This window comes from Suricata suricatta, chromosome 7, assembly GCF_006229205.1.
Source record: "Suricata suricatta isolate VVHF042 chromosome 7, meerkat_22Aug2017_6uvM2_HiC, whole genome shotgun sequence".
NCBI classification, from domain to species: domain Eukaryota; kingdom Metazoa; phylum Chordata; class Mammalia; order Carnivora; family Herpestidae; genus Suricata; species Suricata suricatta.
Genome location: NC_043706.1, coordinates 106,445,829 through 106,471,953, shown reverse-complemented (window position 1 = coordinate 106,471,953; position 26,125 = coordinate 106,445,829). Strand labels below are relative to the sequence as shown.

At 34.6% G+C, this 26,125-nt stretch overlaps 1 protein-coding gene and 1 pseudogene across 1 annotated transcript in view; one reads left to right on the top strand and one right to left on the bottom strand.

Moving 5' to 3' along the window:
* LOC115296393 overlaps positions 1 to 5,600 on the bottom strand; it is a 31,585-nt pseudogene extending 25,985 nt beyond the window's left edge.
* Positions 1 to 26,125, top strand: part of TRDN (triadin) — a 112,680-nt gene that overhangs the window by 33,720 nt on the left and 52,835 nt on the right. Inside the window, exon 2 of the mRNA XM_029944600.1 lies at positions 13,429 to 13,638. Within this exon, the coding sequence (XP_029800460.1) occupies positions 13,429 to 13,638 (210 nt within the window). The remainder of the gene's footprint in view (positions 1 to 13,428; positions 13,639 to 26,125) is intronic.

The window sequence follows — 26,125 nt, the reverse complement described above, 5'->3', positions numbered from 1 at the left end:
GTGCTCAGTAGCTTGGAGTTCTTCAGCAGATTCTTCTTTCTCTGACTCTGAATCACTTTCAGAGTCATCTGCACTTTCAGGATCAGGTGAATCATCATCATCATCATCATCTCCAGCCACATCACCTTCTCCATCATGATCTTCTACCTCACTGAAGCCAAGTCCACAATGTGGTCGATATCTTCCTGATACTTTACTGTCCATATTTGCTGATACTGAGACTCCAGTTCCTCATTAATTTTCTTGTCTTCTTCCCCTGTTCGGAAGTGAGATGTTGATTTGTGATCTCCTATAACAAGACGACCAGTATGTTCTTTCTTTCCTGCGCCCATAAGTCTTAAGAACTTTTGTTTTCTTTCCTCATTGCCTAAGTCTGCTGCATCCCAATTGCTAGATCCAAGTCGCCGTTCTCTTCAACCCCGGCACCAGCAGCCTGCAACCTGCCACGGGCCCAGGCAGTGCCACTCCAGAATGCAGAGTCCCTCCAGGCCTTCCAAGACATATTTTTTGATTGTTTGTATGTGTGTTTAGTTTCCGTTATTAGGCCTTTTTGGGAGAGAATGAAATCTGATATTTGGCTCTTGAGAATTCTTCAGGATTGAGTGATAAATTGGAAAATTTGCTTTTTTAAAATACTAAATATATATATAAATAATACTAAAAAATACATTCAAATCTATTTTTTGACACTTCAAATTATTGTTCTTAAGTTGCTTATTAACCCTAAAAAGTTCCTAGTGTTATAAATGTGTGAGGGCAGTAGATTTTGTTAAGTACATTTTCTCAGGATCAGTCAAAAATTTGATAGCTAAGACTCCATTCTGTTCAATTACATTCATACATTAGGCACATCTTAATTATTAGAGCAAATTTTTTTTCTAGGGTGAGCAAAGGAAGGGAGTAGTCTTTGGAGAAATATTTTATTGTAAATATTTTGATTTAGACATTATTAGTTTTTTATGACATGTTAAAATTAAATCATATAAAGTCTACAACCTATAATAAAATTTTCTCTGAAAGCATAACATCTGTAAATGTTGATACCTTTGGCAAAAAATAAAATATGCGGTCTTTATTTACATTAATGTTTACAGGTTAAGGCATAAAGGTCAGGCTTACTTAAATATTAACTATCTGGTTAACAGACTCTAATATTGCAATATAGTGAATAAAAGGAATAATTTGGACAAATAGCTGTGTTAAATAATCTGACCTATCATTTTGTTGAAATATTTTTATGGCTTTCACCTAACTTGCAGTGTGTGTGTGTGTGTGTGTGTGTGTGTGTGTGTACGCATGTGCATGCACATGTACATATTTTAAAATACAGACATTTATATGTACATATTTCTAAACTTTTAACATTTCTATATTATTTAATATTTAATAAATATTTAATATGTCTATAACAGAAGAAAAATAATGGAGTATCACTACTGAGGCCATCATTTTAATAATTTCACCATTTCAAGTTACCTTTTGAATCAGACATTTTCTTGCCAATTTGATTAATTCAAGGCTTCATTTTATATGTCATTAAAGGGAATGCCTTAGAATAGATTAAACCTTTCACAAGATAATTTTGGTGATAAGATGGTGAAGAGACCATGTAGAATTTGTTCATAGGTCGAATTGTGCACCCTTCCTCATTATTCATAAGTTGAAGTCTTATTTCCCCAGTACCTCAGAATGTCATCACACAAATCTACCTTGGAGGTAGATTCTTCGTGGAGGCAGTGGAGCTAGTACTGGGTCCACAGCATGGACTCCAAGCCAGTATGATTGGTGTCCATACAGAAAGGGGAAAATTTTGAGATAGACTTGCATACAGTGATAATGCCATGTGAACAGGAAGCCAGCCATTTACGAGCCCAGGGGAAGATTTTGGAAGATTCTTCCATCAGGGTTCTCAAAAGACACAACATTTTGATTCTAGACTTCTGGCTTCTAGAATTGTGAAGCAAAAATTGTTATTGCTTAAGGGCACCTAATTTGTGGCTTTTTATTATGGCAGCCCTAAAAATGTGACACAGTGTTTACCTTCTTGGCAAATGACAAATTATCCTTTTACTACATTAAGTTTTGACAAACCTCACTCATCTGATCTCTTTCAGTTATTAACCAAATGGTCTTTTTTAATTTTTTTTTAAAAAGGTTATTTCTTTATTTTGAGAGGGATAGAGAGAGAGAGAGAGAGGGAGAGAGAGAGAGAGGGAGAGAGAGAGAGAGAGAGAGAGAGAGAGAGAGAGAGAGAGAGAGAGAAGGGGAGGGACAGAGAGAGAGGGAAGAGAGAATCCCACGCAGGCTCTGTGCTTGAGCAGAGCTCCATCTCATGAACTGTGAGATCATGACCTGAGCCAAAACGAAGAGTTGGAAGCTTAACTGACTGAGCCACTCAGGCACCCCTAACCAAGTGTTCTTTATGAGTCACTCTGATTTCTGTATGACTGTCTTTCCCAGGAAATCATATATGTACATGACCTATATCTCCAGAAAGTCTGATTTGTGTGATGACATTTGTTTCTCTCTAGCAGAGATGCTATAGATGCCTAAGGCAATATAATTATGATCAGTTTTAGAACTAGAATATCAGCCATTATAATTTTTTCATGCAAACTGCCTTAGCAAAACATGTTTATGATCTGATTCTTTTTATAATCTGTAGTCTTTAATAGGAGGCACAGTTAACCAGAAGTAAGATGTGGAAAAGAATCAACACTGTTTTTGTAGAACTTCCTCTAATGCTAAACTAAAGGGTTTAAAATTCAAATTTTAATATTTAATGTGTCTCCATTTTCTTATAAAATTAAAAAGGAAAGTAATTTTTAACATAAAAAATGATTTCTGTACTGTTTTCCATTTCTTTTCTCCTTTTCTAAATGGCAAGAGACACTGGATTTCAAACATCTTGTAAAGCATAACTCTAGAGCTAAGTTGCTCGGGGGAAGACTGCTTAGTAGTTTCCAAAAAAGCATGCTATAGGGCAACCACAATTTTATAAAGCTTATTTTATGGCATCTGCTCTGGCTTGGTGGTACTAATGCAGTTGTAATGCTTGAATAAGCTTAGTCAAATAAAGCTCATAGAAATGCTTACTCCATAGAAATAACTGCTCAGTGATCTAAATGTCAGAAGTACTGGTCTGTCAATAGTGAAATCCTATTCAGACAAGCTATTTGAAATGAGGGGATAGGGGATTTCACTGTTCTTTGTAACACTGACGGTCCCAACACCTGGAATAAATCCTAGACTGACTGAGGAAAGTGGATCCTCTTTCCCAGTCTCTAGCACTAGTACCAAAGTTCAGGCTACGTGGCAGTAAATACCATGTAGGTTCTTAGAGGACAGGGTCCTAGTTTTCCATTTATTTCTTACTCCTTCAGGTGCTAAGGATATGTAATTTCATCTCCAAATACTCAGTAACATGATGGCTCTCCTGCCTAGTAAAACTGAAAATGAAATGGCGAAGAGTGTGAAGGAGTTAGAAAAAGTCCAATTATTCATCACTTTGTTTATATCTTTGCTTTTTAAATTGTTTGGTCTGAGAATTATAATTGCCCAGAGACAAAGCCTTTTATTAGTTGCCAATGAGTGGCATCTTCCAGACATAAGATTTAAAATCAATATTAGATCTATTTGGACAAACAATTCAGAAGATTAAATATTAGGGACTAAGCTTTGAAACTTCGATAATGAGTAGACTTCAGAAAACTGGTTCTCTTCAACTGCCCTGTTTCAGTTTTCTTTCATTTCAAAGACTAGGATATTCGTTCCATTTTACAGATGTGTGCAGCCTTATCAGCTGTTTCTAAAACTCCACGGGGGCCTTAAAAGAAAGATTTGTATAAAGTATTATTTGTGTTTGCCTAATTGCTTGCATTTTAAAAATATGAGCATGGATACCTTAATGTTATTTTCAGAAATGCAAAAAGGAGCTTCAAGCTCATTTAGAAGTCTTTTGAAAGGCACACGGAGCTGTTTTTTTCCCCCTATAGATTAAATGATTTTAAGCAACACAGAAAATCATCTCTTTCTCTCAGTTTTTAGGCTGAATTTTCTTCATGCAATATGGGTATTTTCATCATGGGATATGTGGACCCAATCCAGAAAGGTGAAGGTTCTAACTGTACTGTTCTGATCTGTTCCAAACCTTTCAAATAGCTTAGTGGTTATGTGGGTGCAAGTTAAACAAAATATAATAATATCCTGCTATAGTAGTGCCCAGTTCTAAGTATATATCTTTTCTCACCAAAGTTATTAAATATTTTATTTGATTGATGATTTTAACAGTTCTATGGATCTGTTTTCAAATTATGGCCATAGCATTATTTCTGGAGTAACTATAGAAAGTGTCCATTTATTTTACTCATTATTAAAGTTGCACAAAAGTAAGGATACTTCACTGTAATTTTTATTCCAGAAGCCTCTTGGGTGCTCAATAAAATTAGTTATTTTATATTCTGTTATTGGTTTTATTAATATTAAATTGGTTAAGTTAATCATTATGTTCTAAATACCTTTATTCATTTACTTGCACATATGAAAAAGACGAAATTATTAAATTATCACTGCTTTTCCAAGAAATGGATGGAAATTTCCTTATAAATAGAAAACATAGTTTCAGTTTTATTTATACTTAAATATATCAAAAAACAAGCGAAGTTGATCCATGAAATAATTACCTAAAAATTCACCCAAAGAAGTAAACTTGAAAGAAATCTAGATCTTCGTTCTTAAATTTCTTCATTTCCTGAATGAAGCTGATGGGAATGTGAGAAACCCATTATTCTACGTGAGTATAGTTTTAAGCAGAAGCTTTACATGAAGTCCTTATTATTATTACTGAATGGATTTACATGCAAAGAGTATGAATACATTGCTTGCCTTTTTTTTTTTTGAGAAGGGAGAGTGTCACACTTTCTTGATGAAAATAAGGTAGAAGCTGTGTGACACCGTAGTGATAGGATTATGACTCCATAGTGTGTAAAAGCAGCAGGAGATGATTAATTCTTAAGGAATAGTTGATTTCCATGAAAATGTCTTTAAGAAAAAGAAAGTAAAAAACACACATTAGAATCAACAAATCATGGAAAGCTAATGATTTTGAAGCACTGAGTTTAGTATTTTTTTCAAATTTAACTAACATGTCATTACTCAACCTTTTTCAATTTCAGTGAGTTTGCGATTCACAGTGACAATGGGACAATTTAGTAGGAGGACTGCTGGGGCTAGGTAAAGCATTCCAATTATGCATTTTGGCCCAGGAAGAAAATGAGTCAACCCAAACATACAATTCTAGAAACTTAATTTCTCAAAGGAACTTGAATACAGTTTATAGATCTTATGTCTATCATATTCAAACCATATTTGCTAGGAACCAGAGTCTAACTTCTGTTTGCCTGAAACCAAATCCACAAAATTTGGGAGGTTTTCTGTAGATCCTATCTCCAAACTTCAAACTTATAAAATCAGACAGATGTTAAGATGGCTTGTCTCTTGCATGAAACTTCCTGCATTCATGAGGTGAACCTCACAATATGTAGCAACCTCTGACATTTTGATCTGGGCTACTTGGGCATGTACTGGTAGTAAGGGACCATGGCCACAGTTTCTATTATTTTAATATGAAATATATAGCTCTATTAAAATACTTATGCTTATTAAGCTTAAGATACATTAATATTCTTTTGAGCATTTAAAAAATAACCAAATAGAAATATGCATGCCATGGATTGAATGGTGTCATTCTCAGATCTACTTGTTGAAGCTCTAACCTCCAAGGAGATGGTATTTGGAGAAAGGTCCTTTGGGAGGTAGTCAGGTTTAGGTGGTCATGAGGGTGGAGTCCCTCAGGGCAGGATTAGTTCCCTTATAACAGGAGATGGTAGAGAGCTTGCTTGTTCTCCCTCTGCCGTATGAGGATACAGTGAGAAGGCAGCTATCTGGAAGCCAGGAGGAAAGTCCTTACCAGGATCTCACTCTGCCATCACCCTAATCTGGAATTTCTAGCTTCCAAAACTGTGAGAAAAAAATATTCTGTTAAGACATCTAGTCTGTGCTATTTTGTTATGGCACCCCCACTGACTAAGATGATGCATCATCATGCATTTGTAAGTTGACTATCAGCACTTAGGTTCATCTGTACATTTACTGTGACTGATGCGGTTGTAGAAACCTCTCCCAGATGTTGCATCTTTTGGAGGTTTAACAACTCTAATAACATTGTAGATGTTAATTCTAATTGCCTCATTAGAAAAAGCTGTTAGTTATTAATATTATATAGTAAATAGATGTTTTTCTTTCCAGTCAAAGAAATGCACATCTTTTCCTCTACCCCACTAGTCTTTTCTGTTGGAGACTGAATTACTGTGACCAGCTAAATTTCCCACTTATGAGATGCTCCTGAACAGATATTCTTTTACTTCTTTCAGCAATATATCTCTTATCTGAACATTTTCATCTGTCATAAAAACAAATTTTGTTTTTTACTTAATGTATTTCTCTGGTTAGAAGTCACTATGTACTACACATCCTTCTATATGCAGAAATATTGAGGTTATTTGGCATGGCAGTTTTTTAAAGCTGATTCCCTTTAGCAAAACTTAAGAAGCTTTTCACATGTATTGTGCATTAGGGTTTCACTGTGTAGAAAGGGCTGAATACTCCATGCTATAATAAGATAGATGAATTACTCTCAACTGAGAGCCTTGTTGAGCAACAAAAAAGGAACTATATGAAAGTCAGTATAATTTTACATCACTGTGTTTATCAAAATATAATCACAGGTAAAACCAATAGTATTTTTTTTAAAGATCAAGGAAATATCATTAGGAAGTGGACAGTTGAGGTCATTCTTTAAGAGGGGAGGTTTTGGGGTTTTTTAATAAAAATCCCACAATGCATTTTACCTGTAACGTGTTAGGAGTTCAACACATTCTGTTTCAAAAAATTAATTCTAGTTATGATATCTAATAATACACATGACCTAATTAGTTTATATATTTTCGTATAACTGAAAAGTCCAGAGATATATCTGACTCTAAACACAGCTGGCTCTGTGAACCTATTCAGTGCAGTCTGGATCCTGCCTCTTTCCATCTTGCAACAGATTCTCCAACTGGTGAGCTAGAGACTACAGGTAGACCCCACTTGCTTGCCAACCCCAGCAGAAATAGGGTCATTCATTAGTTCCACAAAATATGTGGAGGACTCTGCTTGCCCATCCCTTTCCTGTCATGGGCAAGACGATGTTCAGAATAGTTAGGCTTGTTTCAATGAACCGGTCCTGTGGCTGGAGTTTAGGTGAGGATTCACTTTCTAGTTCTACTATTAGAAAAAGAAATTCATCCATTGGAAGAGTAGGAGTGGATGGGTAGGAAGGATTGGTAGTTAATATAAACAATAAGTATATATCTGCCACCTCTGTAGGTAGATTAGATCGCCAAATTATCCTCTGAGATATTATAATGATCACATCCCAAAAATCTCAGAGAAAAGGTGGCAATTTAGGACTTCTATTGAAATTGGCAGGGGATCTGTTTCTGGTTTGAGACAAAGCTATTTTTTACCTTGAAAGAGAGTGAATACTTTGTTTTGTTAAGTGCCTAGAATCTGAATTCTTCTAAAAATTACTCTAAGTTATTTATTATGCTTTATCAACATTATCTATCAATTATCTATCTATCTATCTATCTACCTATCTACCTATCTATTTATCTATCTATATCTCAATCTAGGATTATTTTTACAAAGACTGTTTATGTGAATTGTCATCATTTACCTTGCCTTGAAAAACTATTTTTATTTCATTTATATATACTTGCAGAAAAACATAATTTAATTGTCACAGATGTCTATGTTTATGATACATAGACATTCTGCAGATACCAAGATTGAAAAAAGATTTTTTTTTCATTTCTCAACTTTATGTGCCAAGAGATCTTTTTGGCAAAATATCTCCCAATTCTTCCTTACATGTGTTTTCTGGAATACTTAAAACAATATAGTAAAGGTCATTCTTAATATAATTTCAGAATAATACATATTTTTACAATGCCATTGATAGTATATCCTTCTTTGTCCTTTGTTCTCTAATTTCTGAAGGAAAAATATTACATTGGAGTACTCCACCAACCACACCCCAGAGCATTCTGGAAGAGATTATGTCATCAGTTTCCCACAGGAATAATAATGGGCAAGTGTACTTGGCAGTTTCATCTGCTTAATACGGCACAATGAGGTTAAGTGACTTCTTTTAAAAGGCCCATGATTTACTCTTCAATGCATATCCTGTGAGACTGGTCTTGGGATTCACTTCCTAAGCAGCCACTAGTTTTACGTTATGGGGCAGTCACATGGCTTTTTAGCCAGATTCGCACTTCTTTTGAAGCTGACTCTAGCTTTCTGACAATCAAAATAATTTGTATAAAATCAGAAGCAAGGGAAAGAAAAAGTAGGCATGGAAAGTACTGTCACATACCCTAGCTGCTCTGAGATGCCGACTTGCCGGGAGCCTTGCCCAGGTCAAATTTCTCGGTAATATTTACCTCTCATTTCTTCCACCATATCAATAACTAGCTCTTGTCATCTTCAAAGTACTTCTCAAACATTAAATAATCTCAGATTACACACCCTGTTCTTCACATTTATCTTGACCAGCTGTCAGTGAAGGCAATTTATTTACCCTCAATTTTATTCCTCTTGGCTCTGTGTGGCTTCTGCAGTAAATTTGAATGCAAAATGAAAGGTACAATTTAGTGTGTTTCCATAACAAAGGAAACACATAATTTTTCCGTAAGCAGTATAACCTTCAGATTACTTTCAAATTGCTTATAGTTTTGCCTTCTGAGTTGGATCCTGGGAATATATTTTCATCCTCTTTGAGTCTTGATTAATTTTTAAGTGGAAATTTTGAGAATATGAAGGCAAAAACAAATAGAAAAGAAGTAAAAAGTCATTTAGTGTTAACTTTATCATTTTCATACATTTAAATATTGTGTTATAATGGTTTGGGCAGGATTATAAAATGAAATAAAATTTGAGATTCATTTTAATATCAATTTTTTAAATATTAAAAATCACATTTGAACACTGAATTTGCATTGCATTGCACCTGAATTTAATTTCTCATTTTTCTGAAAAAAAAATACTGTATAGAAATTCTTGTTCCTTTAAAAACTTTTTGTCTTTTAAAAATATGATTATGATTCCACTAATTTGTATCAAATCCTGATAAATTTGTTCTTTCAGCTTCAAGATACCAGGCAGGTGTGTATGAGATTGTCTACAGAAATACTGTCTAATCCACAGTTCACTGAAGTGAATCTGAAGTGCGAAAGCAATTCTTCTGGTTTTCTCTGTATAGTGGTGGTAGGACATCTCCCAGAGGTTAAAAAACTGGAGATTAGCAACATATCAACTTTCAGCTGCCCTCTCCTAAACACTTGTAATTCACTTACTCTCCTGCAAATCACTATTACAAAGGTTTGATTCACATGTAGCCCCACTCGGATCTTAAATTGCATTTCGAAGCACTCCTATCATTCATCCATTTTCAGAACTGCCATTAGAAGTGATGGGAATTTGGCACAAAAATCAATGAAAGGATATGATATGAGTTCGTTCTAATTTTCCTTCTTTGAGATCCATCTCAAGTACAGTCTGTGAAATCTGTTTTCTAAAGATATGTTTCCATCTTGCTATCAATTCAACTAAATTGAGTTCATGACCTTGGGATATGTATTCACATAGTTTTTCAGGAAAGATAGGAGATTCATCCTCACTGTTGTTAATTTCTATCTCACATCATTTCAAAATCTTAATTAAATTATTTACTGCTGATCTCCTCAACAGCTTTTTAATCTCTTAAAAATATGGGGCTAGATTTACTATTGTCACCTAAAAATGATTGTATTAGTTATGTTTGGTTATTATTAATACCTACTAATATGTACACTTGAATCTATTTTCTTTTCCCTAGTCAGTGATAGAACTTTATGGCACTTATTTTTTTATCAAGAGAAGAATAGTGCCATTTATTGATAAAGAAAAATTTAAAAAACACTTTACCAACTAGAGTATTTAATTTTAATGCAGTTTTTTATTTCTTACCCCAATAACTAAAAATTGTCATATGAACTGTATTCAAACTCTAAGCACCCCATGTACACAGCTGTTAAGGGTTTCAAAATTTGTCTTTCTTTTTTAACAAGTTCCATTAGGCTGCAAACATTTGTATTATAACAAAATAACTTTATTTGTTATAGATCTTTTCTCATAATTTTTTCATGGGGCATAACACTCTCCATTAATATGAATAAATTACAGTTTGTATCCCACTTCTGTATCACGAGAAGCAAATTAGTTGATTCAAGAAAGTCATTGAAGGAATCATGGGGTGCAGAGTTGTGAGTTTGAGCCTCACATGGGTGGAAAAGATTACTTAAAAAAAAACCAGTAAGTGGCACCTGGGTGGCTCAGTAAGTTAAGCATCTGACTGTTGATTTTGACTCAGGTCATTATCTCAAGGTTCATGGGATCAAGTGCTATGTTAGGCTCTGTGCTAACAGCAAAGAGCCTGCTTGGTATTCTCTTTCCCTCCCTCTCTGCCCTTCCCTCACTGTGCTCTCTCTCTCCCAAAATAATAAACATATTTTTTAAAAACCGTAAGAAAAAGAAGAAATAATAATATCCCATTTTGGTTCACTGAAAATATCTTAGCCTAATATATATGCTTACTAAAGAAAACAAATGCCTGCATTTATTGAAAACTTAGTCGTTCAACCTCATCTGTAGTTTCTAAGATTACTCTTGCCTTCTGGTCTTTCCTTACTATGATGGTAATGGTTGTACCAGCAGTGGAGGTGACAGTAAAGGTAATGGCAATGGTGAGGTTGATAATAATAAAAATAGTTTAGTAGTTCTTGTATTGTTATTTATTGAATAATTTGATGTAACAGGAAATTTTCCAAGCAATTGACATCAGTCATTTCTCCACCATCATAAACCTTTAAATCGAGCCTTATCAACCTCATTCCTCAGGTACAGATATTTTTCACTCAAAGGTGAGGTGTGGGAAGTTCCCAGCCAGGGAGTTAACCCCAACCTTTATTGTCTATAAAACCTATGACAGAGCTGTTTTTCTTTACTGTTTCCATGAAAAGACTGGACCTAACTAAAAGGAAGGGCTGTGCAAGGTGGAGAAAGAGGTTGGAAGATTGAAGGGAGCACCTTAATTCCACTTGGAGGCCTCCTAGAAGTACAAAGAATTCCCCTCAGTTTTAAAATTTGAAACCCTTTCAGCTATTATTTAGCACATTCTAGAAGTAATGACAATTAGTCTTTCCAGTTAGGTGAAATTTATTTTGTGCAAAGTGGCAAAGAAGTATCAAAATTTGGAATTTGCTTTTTTAGTTTGAGAATGCAATTTCAAGGTAAAAACTACAATTGATAAAAGTTAATTGTATATATTAGGAGATGATTAATAACATTTCCTTTTTATATTTAATTGTTAAATTATGGTAGATATTGTGGCCTATGTTTAAATATATGAGATACATTGTTGAGCTGTGATTCTGGCAAAAATATTGGTATTGTTAGAGATATTTTCTCTCTTTAGTATTCAATTATTTACTATATATCTGTGTGATTTGGGATTGAAAATGCTATATGAGAGTCACTTGACTTTTCTGGTTGGTTTTGAATTGTTATTAAATGTAACATGATATAGTTGCTTCAGATTTCAAGTTACCCCTAGAGTTAACTTTCTCTGAGTCCAGGATGTCAATGTAAACAGTCTTGCAAGAAGTATAAATGTATAGATATGTATAAATACATACAAATGCATATACATAGATATTTGTATATACATTATACTTATATAAAAATGTATGCATACATATGACTGTGTACGTAAAATGTGTATACAATTCTCTAAAATACTCAATGGAGGTAAAGAGAAAAGTGAACAAAAAATGGCACAAATTAAAAAATATAAAGGGAAAATATATAAAAAGCTCACTGCTAGTGTTACAAAGGATTACAAATGAAGCAGAACTTTCCTCCTACATGATTGCAAATAGTTTGAACACAGGTAATACCCAATATTGTCAAAGATAAGAAAATAGAGACTGCTGGCATGTACATTTTCAAAAATATATTAAATTTCTGGGGCATCTGGGTGGCTCAGTTGGTTAAGCCTATGACTCTTGGTTTCAATTCAGGTCATGATCGCATGGCTTCATGGATTTGAGCCACTTGGGCTCTGAGCTGATGGTGCAGCTACAGAGGCTGCTTAGGATTTTCTCTCTCTCCCTCTCTCTCTGCCCCTCCCTGACTCATTCTGTCTCTCTCAAAATTAATACATAAACTTCAAAAACAAATATACAAATTTTCAAATACATATACTCTCAAAAGATATAAAAGTGATAATGTTATTTGTCACAGAAATTCTATATTTAGGACATTTTCCTAACATAAGAATTATGAATGTGTGCCAAGAACACTTCTGCCATGTCCCAAGGTAGAAATCTTTGTGACTAAATTATGCATAGCCACAAAATGACATGTCATGCAGCCACTTAAGATATTTTATGTAATGCATGCAGCAGGCGAACATACTTAATACATATTGCCTAGAAAAAAGAGTGTGATGATGACTTTTCAAAAACAAATAAAACATATTTATATGTATATACGTGTGTACAGAAAAGTAGAGGTAAATAAAACAATATGTTAACAGTTGTTTCTGAGTGTTGAGGTTACAAGTAATTATGTACTTATCTATTTATATGCTGTTTTTAATATTTTTTTTAATTTTCTACATGTAGATTTTGAAAGCAGGAATAAAAAAGTAAATGGATATAATAAGATTCTCTCTTAGATCTTCTGTACCCCTTCACAAATAAAAATGAATGGCCTTAATAGAACAGCCAGTTATATAATTAAGCCAAGATATCCAAAAAGGTTTCATTCATTTGAGCTACTTTATGATTGATTTTGCTTCCCCTACCCCCGAGAAGATATTTTTGCTTGCATTCCAAACTAACATATGAACTTGAATAAAGGAAAAAAAACTATTAAAAAGAAAACAACTTGACTAAAAAAACCGATTGCCATTAAAGGTAGTGGATGTAGGAGGTGGTAAGGGAGAAATAAAAATGATTGAAGGTGATGACAAAGTTTGTGGCTCCCATGGTATTATTTACAGCGCTTAGGAGCAGAAGAGTGTTAATCATGAGGGCGTGTGGATTTCAGAGTGGAGGGTAACTACTGGAGTAGTGGCCAGGAGATGTGTCCCTGTCACTAAAGAGGTACGCTTTTCTATATAGAAAATGGGACAGGCAACTTAAATATATAGTATCTGTGGGGTTTTTTGGTTATCAATATTTGACATGAAGTTCTAAACTGTAGTTCTGAATGTTTGCTTAGGAAATGCATCTACTACCACCACTGTGATAGACAGCAAAAATGGATCTATGCCCAAATCCCCTGGGAAAGTGCTGAAGAGGACAGTCACAGAAGACATCGTGACAACATTCAGCTCCCCAGCAGCCTGGCTTCTGGTCATAGCTCTGATAATCACCTGGTCAGCTGTTGCTGTGGTTATGTTTGACCTAGTGGATTACAAAAACTTTTCAGGTAAGAATCATGAAATGTGGGTTTTAGATGAAAAAAAAAAAAACAACTATGTTCTCCCGAGCTGTCTTTGTTTCCCTTCATTGCATTTTAGTGTGAGAAATAAAGCTCCCCTCAAATGCTCTTGAGTGTCAATGACTTCTAGTTTCTTTTTCACCATTTCTTTTGATTCTTCTTTGTCTGCTGTTCAGGGAATTCAAATGAAACAAATTTCCATATTTGTAACACTGACCAAAAGCTGAACATTACAGTTCTATGAAGATACTGATTAAAATGTTTGGTGGAGATTTGGTTTGGGAAATGGGACTTTATCAATTTAAAACAATACGAAACCAAAGAAAAAAACTTGTGGACAAGTGGAAAATTGTGTAAAGCATTTTTAAATTCCTCTACCATCTGGCTCCAAGCTTTCTTTCCAGACATTTTCTTTGCTCCTCCCCTCAAAACATCCTATTTTGAGCTCCTGAAAATAAAGAGTGTTAAAAGGATTTTCCCATAATTACTTGTAATGAGATACTACATCTTGAGTGCCCATGTGTTCTTACGGGTTTGGAGTAAAACAAGAATAATACATGTGAGGAAAGACAGATTTTCATTATGGCCTATTCAATCTTGGAGAATGTGGTTTGTCTCTTTGTTCAAGGTATTTTAACACTTTAAAAATTATATTTGTCTATTTCCACTTCTGATATGTTCTATTGACTGTGAGTTCCTTCAGGAAGGGACTCAGTCAGGTATACAATACATTTTAAAAAAATAGATGAATGATTATACATTTCACTTTTTACCACAAGCAAAAACATTCCATTAAGCTCTTAATGTGCTCTTTAATATTTGCGCCATTCACCCCCACTCCCACTTCCTTTTTTTTCTCCAGTGGGAGTGGAATCAGTAGGAACCAGACACCATAAATACTGTAAATTACATTCTGTATAGTCGGGGATCCTCTACTTCCTAGTATGACATTTTAAATATTCATTCAGCAATTATTTATCAAGAACTCACTATGGCTATGTTAAAAGAGTTATAAGGATAAATATTGCAAAGCCATAAAACTATCCTTTGGATTTATCCTTTGGAGTGTGGTTGAGATGATTGGCAGCTGCCTGGAAGTGAGCATTATCTAACTGGTAGAGATAAGTTGTATATTGCCAATCAAAGAAAAACACTACTAATCCAGAACTGTGGACCTCTGCTTTAAATAAGCAATAATTTTGGTATACTATGTAATGTGGACTCTTAAAAGAATATACAATTGAAATGCCTATGATATAAAGTTATGACTTAGGATTTTAAGTGATAAACATGGTTACAACACTCTAGGCAATTTTACTTCCCTTGAGCTTCTATCAACTATGATATTTCACCTCTTCTTTCCTTTCTAGAATATCATTCATATATATTTTAGAACTAAATATGATCATACAATACAGTTCCAATAGATATATCTTTAGAATTACATATAAACCTCATATTTGTAAAGTTAGTGATTTAATAAGTCCACTATAGAAATTACTGTTGCAAGGAATATGTTCTTAATTATTTAATAAAACGAGGGGCTACCTATAATTAGACTTTCAGGTTAGATTACATAAATGTAAGACACACAATCTATGGTAGAGTTTCCTTAGACTACTGTGATTAGGTATTATGGATAACGCCTATGTTACATTTCATCTTACAAGGGAAAAAATAGCCTCTGTATTACTGCTACTTCATTTCTTCTTTCAAGGAGTGTTTATTAGGCACATCTTCTATGTGAGGCCTCCTCTCTCTGTTTCCTATATTTATTAGTGACCTAACCATTTATCCATTCCCCACATAAAAAAGCCTGCAAGTCATCTTTTAAATCTGCTGGATACCCGATCAATCACTATGCTGTTGCCAACTAACTCTCCTATGTCTCATGAACTCCCTCCCTTCTCTTGGTTACCACTGTCTCTATTATTACACTTCTGACCTTGATTCCCTGTTGAGGGGACAAATGCAATTTCCTCCTGTCTCCCTCATCTGGTATCTCCCCTTTGACATTGCTCCAAAGATATCTTCATAAAACATAAATTTTGCCAAGCATTTCCTACTGCCTAAGTACAAATTCTTTGCCATGAAATTCAAGTCCTTGGCCTACTTCTTTATTTTCATCTTGTAATTCAGGACATGCAATCTATTTTCCAGCCATAGTTACTATTGCTCTTCCTTACATTCTTTGCCTAGGACACATATGTTCTCATTTCCCCCCACTTCTGCTCATTTGGTTCTCCTGCCTCCCAACCCCCAGTAGAGCAGACAGTGTAGTAAAGTGGTTAAAAACCTGAACTCTGGTGCTGGATTTCCCTAGATCTTATACCTTTCTAGCTGTGTAATATTAGAAAAGTCATTTAGCTTCTCCTTGCCTCAATTCATCATCTATAAAGTAGGGTCAATAATAGTGTCTGTGTAATTAAATTGTTAAGAGAACTATATAAGTGGATATACTTGAAGTGCTTAAAGTGCTTAGAACAGAACCTACTTTATCACAAGTACTGTATCAATTCATATTACTAGTTGGTACCCATTCTTCCGTTTTATTGTGGGATGATTTCATCCTTAAGACCCACTTCTTGTTTTGGTGAAACATTCTCAGATTTCCTAAAAAAAATTCACTGCACTGTGTTTTCATTCCCTTAGTACCTTATGGTAACTGAACAGAGGTTAACACACTGTATTATAAATATCTTCTTTTACTTGTCTATCTCACTCAGAAACATAAACTTATCCAAGGAAGGGACTGTCTTATTCATCCCTGCACATGAGTGGCTGTCATCCAGGCACATTTCTGGTATCCATTTCCTAAAGGATATGTAGTGTTGACATTTTGATTTTGAAACAATATCTTACATTATAAAGAAAAAAGTATTTATCATAATTTTTTAATTTCATCCAGTTTTTGAGCAGCTCTAAAAATTAGTGAATACATTTAATAAAATCAGAATGAAAAAGTAATAAAACATGTTTATAACATGCAATGTTACTTGTCATATTTTATAACAGTCTTCTATGCTATATAATAAATTACCTTAAAAATAAGTGATTTAGAGGTGCCTGGGTGGCTCAGTTGGTTAAGCATCTGAGTTGGTTAAGCATCTGACTCTTGCTTTTGGCTCAGGTAATGATCTCGTGGTTTGTGAGTTCAAGCGCCAAGTTGGGCTCTGTGATGACAGTGTGGAGCCTGCTTGGGATTCTCTCTCTCTCTCTCTCTCTCTCTCTCTCTCTCTCTCTCTCTCTCTCTCTGTCCCTGCACCTCCTTCCTGTTCTCTCTTTCAAAAATAAACAAATTTAAAAGTAATAAGTGGCTCAAAACAATAATAAACATTATCTCAATCAGTTTCTGCAAGCCAAGAGTTTGGGAATGGCTTAGCTGGGTAGTTGTGGCTTAGGGTATATTTTGAGTTTGCAGTAAAGGCATAAGCTGGGGCTGCAGACATCCAAAGATTTTCTTGGGTAGTGGAACCACTGGCAAGAGGTCTCACTCATTTGGCTGTCAAGCTGATGCTGGCGTGTCTTCAAGTCACGGCAACTGACTTCCCTCAGATACAAGAGAGAACATGCAGAAGCCACAAAGCCTCTTATGACCTAGACTTGAAAATACCATTATTTCTGCAAAGTCCTTTTGGTTATACAGGTCAGCCTTATGGATTGTCCTACAAGACTACATAATGGTGTGAATAGCAGAAGGCAATGATCTTTGGAGGCCTATGTGCCTACCACATATTCTGCTTTCAGAAAATTATTTTGCCAGGCCATACATCTTTAGATAAATGCTTAGATATAAGGAAATATCATCCAATACTCTAGCTGACAAAAAGTTATTGTAATGACAACAGGTGCAAAGAGAAAGATGATATATTGGGATGACGGTCATCACGAGACCACATCTAGGAAGACAAATAATCTCTAATGAATTTGAAATGAAAAAAAATCACAGAGCTGAAATTCTACATAACAAATATATATATTCTTCAAATAAAAAAGTTCAAATACTTTTTGCTAATTAAAATATGAATGTGCAGTTTCTGAAACCAAAATAATATAAGTTCAAAGTCTGTATAATTACAGCATAAAACCTGTAACTCATAGAAACCATTGGTTTCATGAGATATATATATATATATATATATATATATGTACTCATGTTAAAATTTTTATTCCTGTTCTCCATTTAGTAAATTCTAGCCTGTCTTTTTAATGTAGATTCTTCACAGAAAAAAATCATTTTTGTCAATAAGATTGTCAAATGTAAATGGTACTCCTGTGTTGTAATGTTATTTTTAAATGGATACATTTCAAACATTTACTCAGAATTAATATTACTACAATGAGGAGTCGTTTGTATTCTATCATGTCTTTGCCATATGTATTGTTAATGTTTTAAAAACAAAGCTAGTGGTAAAAGAAAGCATACTGGAAATAACTGAGGCCAGATAGGGTAGCTGTCCCTGGGTTCTAAATTATTCTCTGGCATTTTAGAAAAGTAAGTAAATGCTTTTAAGACATTAAAAATTGTTCATAGAGAAATGAAAATCCATTTTCATAAGCAAAATACTATATTGGATTGTGAAGAATGATTTTCCTCTAGGCCAATCTTCACAATTCCTATTTTTCTGAATTTGATTTGATTTACCTAAATAATGTACTGGTGAGGGATATGTGGAACTGGCCTTTATGTGCTTCTTTCAGAAGACTTGAGTTCACTCTACAACTTACGACCTATAAGCTAACATGACTAGGAACTTATGTTCCCTTGTTTGTCAAATGGAAATAAGCACTTTGCTTTCTAGTCTGCAAAATTTGTGACTTTCTTCTTCTTATCAAATGAGACAAATTTTAGGACATCAACAAACCAGAAACTAGAAAGGATATTTCACCTACCCTTCATTTCTTCCTACATATAAAGTACAAATACTGTGCAAAAATAATATGACATATCTGTCATAGGTTTTGATCAGAATAGAATCACTATGAGTGATATAAAACAGATTTAGTGTATGGCTCCTGCATTTCAGGGAGCTGATAAGCAGTCTACATGAGGCTATTGCCATGCATCTGGCACTAGGTCATGAGTTCGTAGAGTGGAAGTTGGTATAGCAGAGGAAAAATATCTTGTTTAATGTAAGTTTTATGAGACACAAGAGCCTTCATAAAGAAAGAAAGACCTTAAGATGTAGTTAAGCCTGAACATTTTTATGCGAGGCTTGATGAAAAGTGGAAAGTGGTGGAAAAGTATGACAGGATAAAAAGGGTACGAGCCAAGTGTTGTAAATTGAGGGAAAGAGCAAGGGCTGTTCATTCACATTGCGCTGGGCATCTTGGTAATAACTCCCGTCCGCTGGGTTTAGGGAGAACACCTTTCTCATGAGAGTTTTATGGCCTGCTTCGGGGCAATATCAGAAAGTCTTTTTTTTTGCACATGTCATTTCTCAAATTCTTTCAGCTGAAAGTATTTAATATGCCAAGGTGCCATGTTTGGGGTATTGTGTCCTGAACCCTCTCAATGGAAAGGGCAGATGGAAATAGAGTAGGAGAGACTGAGAACCAACTGGAACTGACAAAGACAAAGTAGATCCCTCATTTGACCCTCACCACCTCAAATTACGATGATGTGGGTGAGCTGTAAGATAAATTAGTGCCTTCCACTATGCAATGGCACAAGCACCTGGCCAGGATTTGGAGGTGCTGGAGGAGGCGATCCAGAGGGGACTGAAGAGCATGCCGCCGGCTGCTGCCACATGTCAAGGTCAGCCAGCACATAGGTGGTAATGTGCTTGAGCTGCAACAGCACCTGCCCTACTCCAACCTTCAGAGAATAAGCAATGGTTATTACTTCTTTCTTACCTTTTAAAGCTCATGCAAATTTCTCCTGTGCCCAACTGTTACTTGGACCTTACACATAAGGGAATTCTGGGAAATATTACTCTCATTTAGCAATTTTAGAGCATACAAAGCCACCACATAGGACAACTGTACAATTTATCATCCAAAACAGGACACTTGTGAGAGTGAAACGGAACGCTGTTAATATTTATCTCAGGGCACAAACCAGGATGTCTGATCACCCAGATATTATTCATCTTGCCTTTACTTTTCTTCTGGAAGATGAAAGGCTTCAGAAAAAATAGGTTGGGAGTCTGGAAAGGGTTGGTTAGTGCAGGGCAATGTTGCTTTCTTATTAATTGAACCGAGAGGGTCACAAATGTTACTGGAGACCTCGCCCCCAAGCGTCTGCAGACACAGCCAGGAAGCTCCTCCAGAGAGCAGAGGGGTGCCCTGATGACTTAATAACTCATTCAGTATCAAAATTTGTGGCCTTGCCTGAAATTCTTTACAAACTTGTTTGCCTTATTTATAAAGGGACAACTTGCTCTCTAAACATGCTAAGCGAAATAAGTCAGGCAGAGAAGAACAGATACCATATGTTTGCACTCATAGGTCTAACAGGAAAACAGGAGAAACCTAATGGAGGACCAGGGGGTGGGGAAGAGAGAAAGAGACTTGGGGAGAGAGAGGGATGCAAAACTTGAGAGACTATTGAATGCTGAAAAGGAACTCAGGGATGAAGGGGAAGGGGGAGGGGGGAAAGAAGTGGTGGTGATAGAGGAGGGCACTTATGGGGAAGAGCACTGGGTGTAGTATGGAAACTAATTTGACAATAAACTATTTAAAATAAATATGTAAAAATCTAAACAGTAAATGCAAAATTAGGGTTTCTAAAGAGATTATTGCAAATTTAGGCACTCGTGGATAATAATGATTTTTCTCTAGGTCAGAAGGTACAGGAATAAATTGTAGTAACTCCTGGCTTTTCTCGCCTAAGAACAAGGGTTATAATTTATTAGCATCCTCATCCATAAAAAGGAAAAATCATTATACTATACCAGGAGGTCTCAAAGAAGCACATTTGGTAATTTTTGCATGCATTCCACATACTTATTTCAAAACAATTTTGTAAAAATTAGATAAGATAATCTATGTAAAACGTACGTGCCTGGCACATATGAAGCACTCATTAAGCCTAACTTGAATTTGAATCTTATTACCAAGAAGTAAGATCAGTAATCTGAGAAGAAAGCCAGCAAGGACATGATGGTAAGAAGCATCAATTTCTTATGAAAGTCTTGCAGACATCTCCTGATGTGCCTTTTAAATAGATTTTCTAATGAGGTGTGCCATTTATCCACTGCTCTTGGAAATTAATTTCCCTGATTTTTTTTTCCTGGCACTTAGCCCAGTTAAGCAGGTGCACTGTTTGTCAGGCTGTGAGTTTAGAGGAGTAAAATGATTCAGGGAAGACCCATAGCCAATCAGAATGTATAAATTTAACATTTAATAGTTATGTATATATGGATATTTATGTCTGTGTATAGAGATGTCTGTGTGACTGTCTGTATATGAATATGTTATCACATTTTAGGAGACCTGAAAAACTGAGAAACCAAACGCAACACTTTAGACTTTATCAGTTCTTATATGCATTGAGTCTTCAAGTATAGTTGACATTTTGTGTGCTTCTTATTCTGATTCAAGTCTTATTTTAATTACCAATTTTCTGTTCAATGTCCCCAAATTACCAATTTTCTGTTCTTGGTCACTATATCTAATGGACACGTTTCATTACTCACATCCAGTCTGCTTATAAACACCTCAAGGAAGCAGGAATTTTCAGATTTGAGTGGTTTATGGATCCTAATCAAAGTTTATTGATTTTTCATAAAATGAGGGAAAAGATAAAGCAAAATTTATTTGTTTTAAAGAGGTGTTCCTAATTTTATTGTTCCTACATTTTTGGACTTAAAATTCTCTTCAGAAATGATGATAATGACAGACATTATTTCTGTCACTGTTTTTAAATGGCATTCTTCTATAAAATAAAAAGTTGGCAATTTAATGTTGGGTTCCAGGCTTTTGCTGGTGGTGAATTTCAATAATAAAAAAAAAAATCTGAAAGTTTGATACCAGTGCTCTATACCACTCATTTGAACTTTACCAAGTGAGGCTTTATGTTAGATTTATAAATTTACACATAGAGATGGTTATAATTACAAATCATACATTCTATTAATATTCCACTTTTTGATGAATCTGCTGTTATGCATCTAGAAGTGCTCTACTTAAATTCACTTCCTTAGAAAATCCTTTCCTGGACTTTTAATGTAAATCAAGACACTTTATCATACTTCTTCATTATTATATTATTTACTCTTTATTCATAGTATATATTTACAAGTTGTATATATTTAATTGGGTTTGATTATTTAAAATCTCTCTTCTCTATTGACCTGTTAGATCTGTAAGAAAATGACTTTATTTTATTTGCTTTATTTTTCAAGTGCTTAGATGTGAGATGAGCTCAATAAACATTTGAATTAATGTTGAGGTAAAAGAATGGATGAATAAATAAGTAAATACATAAAGGAAAAGGTAGTTGCACTCTGAATGCTGAGTAATAAGCATAGTATTTCTTTATAAAATATTAGTTTATGATAATACTGATAATATTAGTATTCACAATTAAAATAGTTTTTAAACCTCTATTTCCTTGATTGGATTTTAAGCATCTAAAAGGTAAGGATTATTTTATTCATCTTGATAATCCTGTTGCCCTGTTTACTGACTGACACGTATTGTTCAATAAAACTTGTATGATCTAAACAGAAGTTAGATCAGTAGCTGTGTAATCTTGGGGAATTTATTTCTCTTTGCCTCAGTTTCACTCTCCGTAGGTAATAATAGTACCTGATTCATATGGTTCTGTGAACACTGAATAAGTTAATACATACAAAATACTTGGTATTTTGAATGGCACATAGTCATTGTTAGATAGATTGTAGTTAGTATCATTTTAATTTATTCTTCATGACCTTAAGCATATTTCAATGTTTCAAAAAGATGAATAGGCATATTTCAAAAAGACGAATTGACTACTTGGTTTCCAATTTTTAAATATCATGTGAATATACATAGATTCCAGCAATTACACTAAAGAAATCCAATGATTAAAGTACTCTATTTTATTTTAACATTGAGGAAATGTTCTAGTCATTCTGAAATGGTTTGTTACTCTCATATGATATAGTAAGCACATAATTCATGGCACTACATACTACATTTTAATGTAGTACAAAGAAATTCAGAATTATTTACTCAGCTAACACTGAGCAATAGAATAGCTAAAGACACTACATAATTCAGCTGAGAGTTTCCAAAATGAAACCTTGACTGACCAAACACATGTTTATGAAGTAATTATTCTAGATATGCTAATTGCCAAATTAATCCCAAATCTAATATCTCTCTTCTCCACTGGTCTGTTAAGTTTGTAATATAATGATCCAAGTAAGTCATCCAATTGGAGTATTGTGACATTTCGACTATTCTTATGCTACCAGGAAATTAATTCCCCTGAATGTTAGCTTGGAAATAAATCAATGGAAATCTGTAAATATACTGAAAATTTGCTTTTCCATTATGTATTAATATTGTAGCATTAGAACTGTGTTGATAGTTAAGATACGCTTTTTTAAAAATGAAGAAAGTGAAGTGTCTTTTCAATCAATATGATAACATCCACACCAATGCTCATTTATAAAAGTATAATAAGATTCTTTCATTTTACTTAGATAATTGACATGGGTAAATGATGCCAGAAGTTGGTTGCAATTTTGTCTCAGAATATAAAATGTGCTTTACCTGACATGGGTCTAGCTCCAGTAGGCTGGAAGTATTCCAAGCTTAAACATTTGCAACACGGTTTTGCCAGCAAAATTTGGATTATTCGGGTCATGTTGGGAAAGAAAGGTGAAATGTACATCTATATGCATTCACTAATTTTGCTTATTGCCTGAAAAAGTTACAGTTGAAGAATAGCAAAGAATAACTTGAAAAATTGCCATGAAACTATTAAGTATTGAAATAACCACATAATTTCAACCAAGTTGCCTGTCTTTAATTTCATTAGGGTTCCATACAAGTGCACGTTTCTAAAATACTGAAGTCAGTTAATAGAAAAGATGAGTCTGGGAAATTTTGAATTGAGAAAATGTTAAAAAGCAGAAGGAAAATGCCCATGCCTCAGATGTTGAATGACAAGGATTGGAGCTACACTATGACTATTCAAATGTATATTAGAAAAGTGACAGTCATTTCCTTGTGCAGTCAATAAAACAATTAGCTTACCAAAAGTGCTTTTCAGGATCCTAGTTTTTCTTTGGTTTAAAAGCAGCTAAATATCCAACATCTGCAAGTATTTTATTTTTTCAAAATTGTAAATCACATGAGTTTTATCTTTTAGAATCTGATGTACATCAAAAGCTTTGTGTCTGCCCTTTATTATTTTATTTATTACATGACTCCCACTAAAAAAGATAGAAGTCCTGATCATTGTAATCTACAGGTAGTATCCAGAGATCTGAGGGAGAGCAGTGCAAGGAAAAGGAAACTATGAGACAGAGAGGAAGAGAAAAGAGGAATGGAGAGAGAATTACAATGGTTTCGGAAAATATATCTAGGATGTTGAAAGATATAAACTGAGGAACACTCAAAATTTTAAGAATGAGAAAAAGTTAGTTTGAACCAAGCAGCATCACACAAAAAGTGTTTATAAGAGCTGCACCTACAGGAGTTAAGGGAAAGACTTTTCTAGAGAGAAATGGAACCAAAGAAAGGAAATTATTTGATTGGCTACAGCTAAGCATTTGCCTTATTTGGGAAAGGCTGGCTGACTGTTATTGGTTGTCCTTTGGTTTTGATTTCTTAACCTTGGGGCATTTGTAGCCTTAGGTTTTGGTTTGATACATTGGCTGCTAATACATTAGAACCACTTCAGTCTAATGGCCTCCTTGTTTAATTAATTCAAAAGGGAAGTACAAGTTATTGCTGCAGGAAGATTTGGCTTTTAAAAAGGACTCATTACTTTCAAGGGAGTGTGTGTACCTGGGTGTGTAGGAGAGAGAAGAGTTTCATGAAGGGGTGTTTTCAATGTTGATATATCTAAATGTTGCTGGATGCAAATGCCATCTCCATCCTGGATCATCCAAATCTCCCCTTCTATTCCCTCCTTATCCATGGGTATTGATGAATTTTCTGACTTGGGAAAAGAAATCTCCCTCACTTCCAATATGCCTATTTGTATACAACCCTTTTTGTTTCTGTCTATCTAGCCAAATCCCTCTGTTAGGAGATGTTCTGACACTATTCTATCACTCTGCTGAAAAGTCTCAAATACATACTTGACTTTTTCATGAATACATTGAAAAAAATGAACAAATTGTGATCTTGAGTATGAGCAAATTGCACACTAAACATCTTCATCTTGGTTAAATGTTCAGCATTAGAACTGTTGACAGCCATTTTCTTATTAAAACCTTATCTTTTTATGATATTTATAACTCTCTTCTTTGGCATCATTGGCTTCTTGTCCTTGTCAGACAATATCCCTTATTCCATTGCTTCAGTTACAATGACTTTGCACTACCCCAAAAGTGATAAGCAAACTGTCATCATATTTAGCCTATTTATCTTTACTATATGGTTCTCAATCTAATAATAGGATCGATCTTCTAAAATGACTAGATGGTAAGATTGAGAGAAAAAAAGCAGTGACACAATTCTAAATAATCAAAGCATGAAAGATGAGTTTTAAGACAATGACTTAAATGACACTACATGGGGGTCAGTAAGATTATTTTCAGTCTGAAGGAAAAATTTACCTCATAAGTATTTTCATTCTCCCCATCCTTAACCTCATTCTCTCTCCAATTTTTCTAATTGCATAAGGATATTCAGTTCGCCAGCAAACCCAAGATCCCTAACTGAGCTAGTTTATATTTCTTTCCATGCTTGCTTCCTAGAGTCTAAATCCAGTTCATTTTCCAATTTTTTAAGTCAGAAACATGATATTCCTTGTAAACTTTTTGCTTTCCCCACATCCATAAACTCTCAAATACCAAAAATAACTCATTTAATATTTAAACATTTTTTGGTTCTGTTCTCTACTCTGTGTCTTATCTCTAGAACTCCTGCCTTATTTCCCCAAGATTGTTGCAGTGAGCCACCTATTTCCTTTTTGTCTATAATCTTGTCTTTGCTTCCTTTTCATTGAGGCCAGAATGAAAATTGAAAATCTTTTAAATTATTATTCTCTTATTTAAACTTTTAGATGTCTTCCTTTAGAATATAAGTATGCATGTTGTTCTGATACCTTGGTTCTCACCTTGTTGGCATTGGACGGCAGCTCTTCTTTCCCATCTTGGCCTTGCTGCATATTAGCATGATGAGGGCGGTAGCTTCTTTTCTTTAAAGAGGGAGGTATGGAGATGATAGAACTGACGCAATTTCCAGTTTGTTCTCATGAATTTTATCCCATCTTTGGAAGCTTCAGATTTCCTTGCTCCCTCTACTTTATGTCCATATTTTCATCCCAAGTGACTCTTTTGCCTTCAGATCCCAACTCCATCTG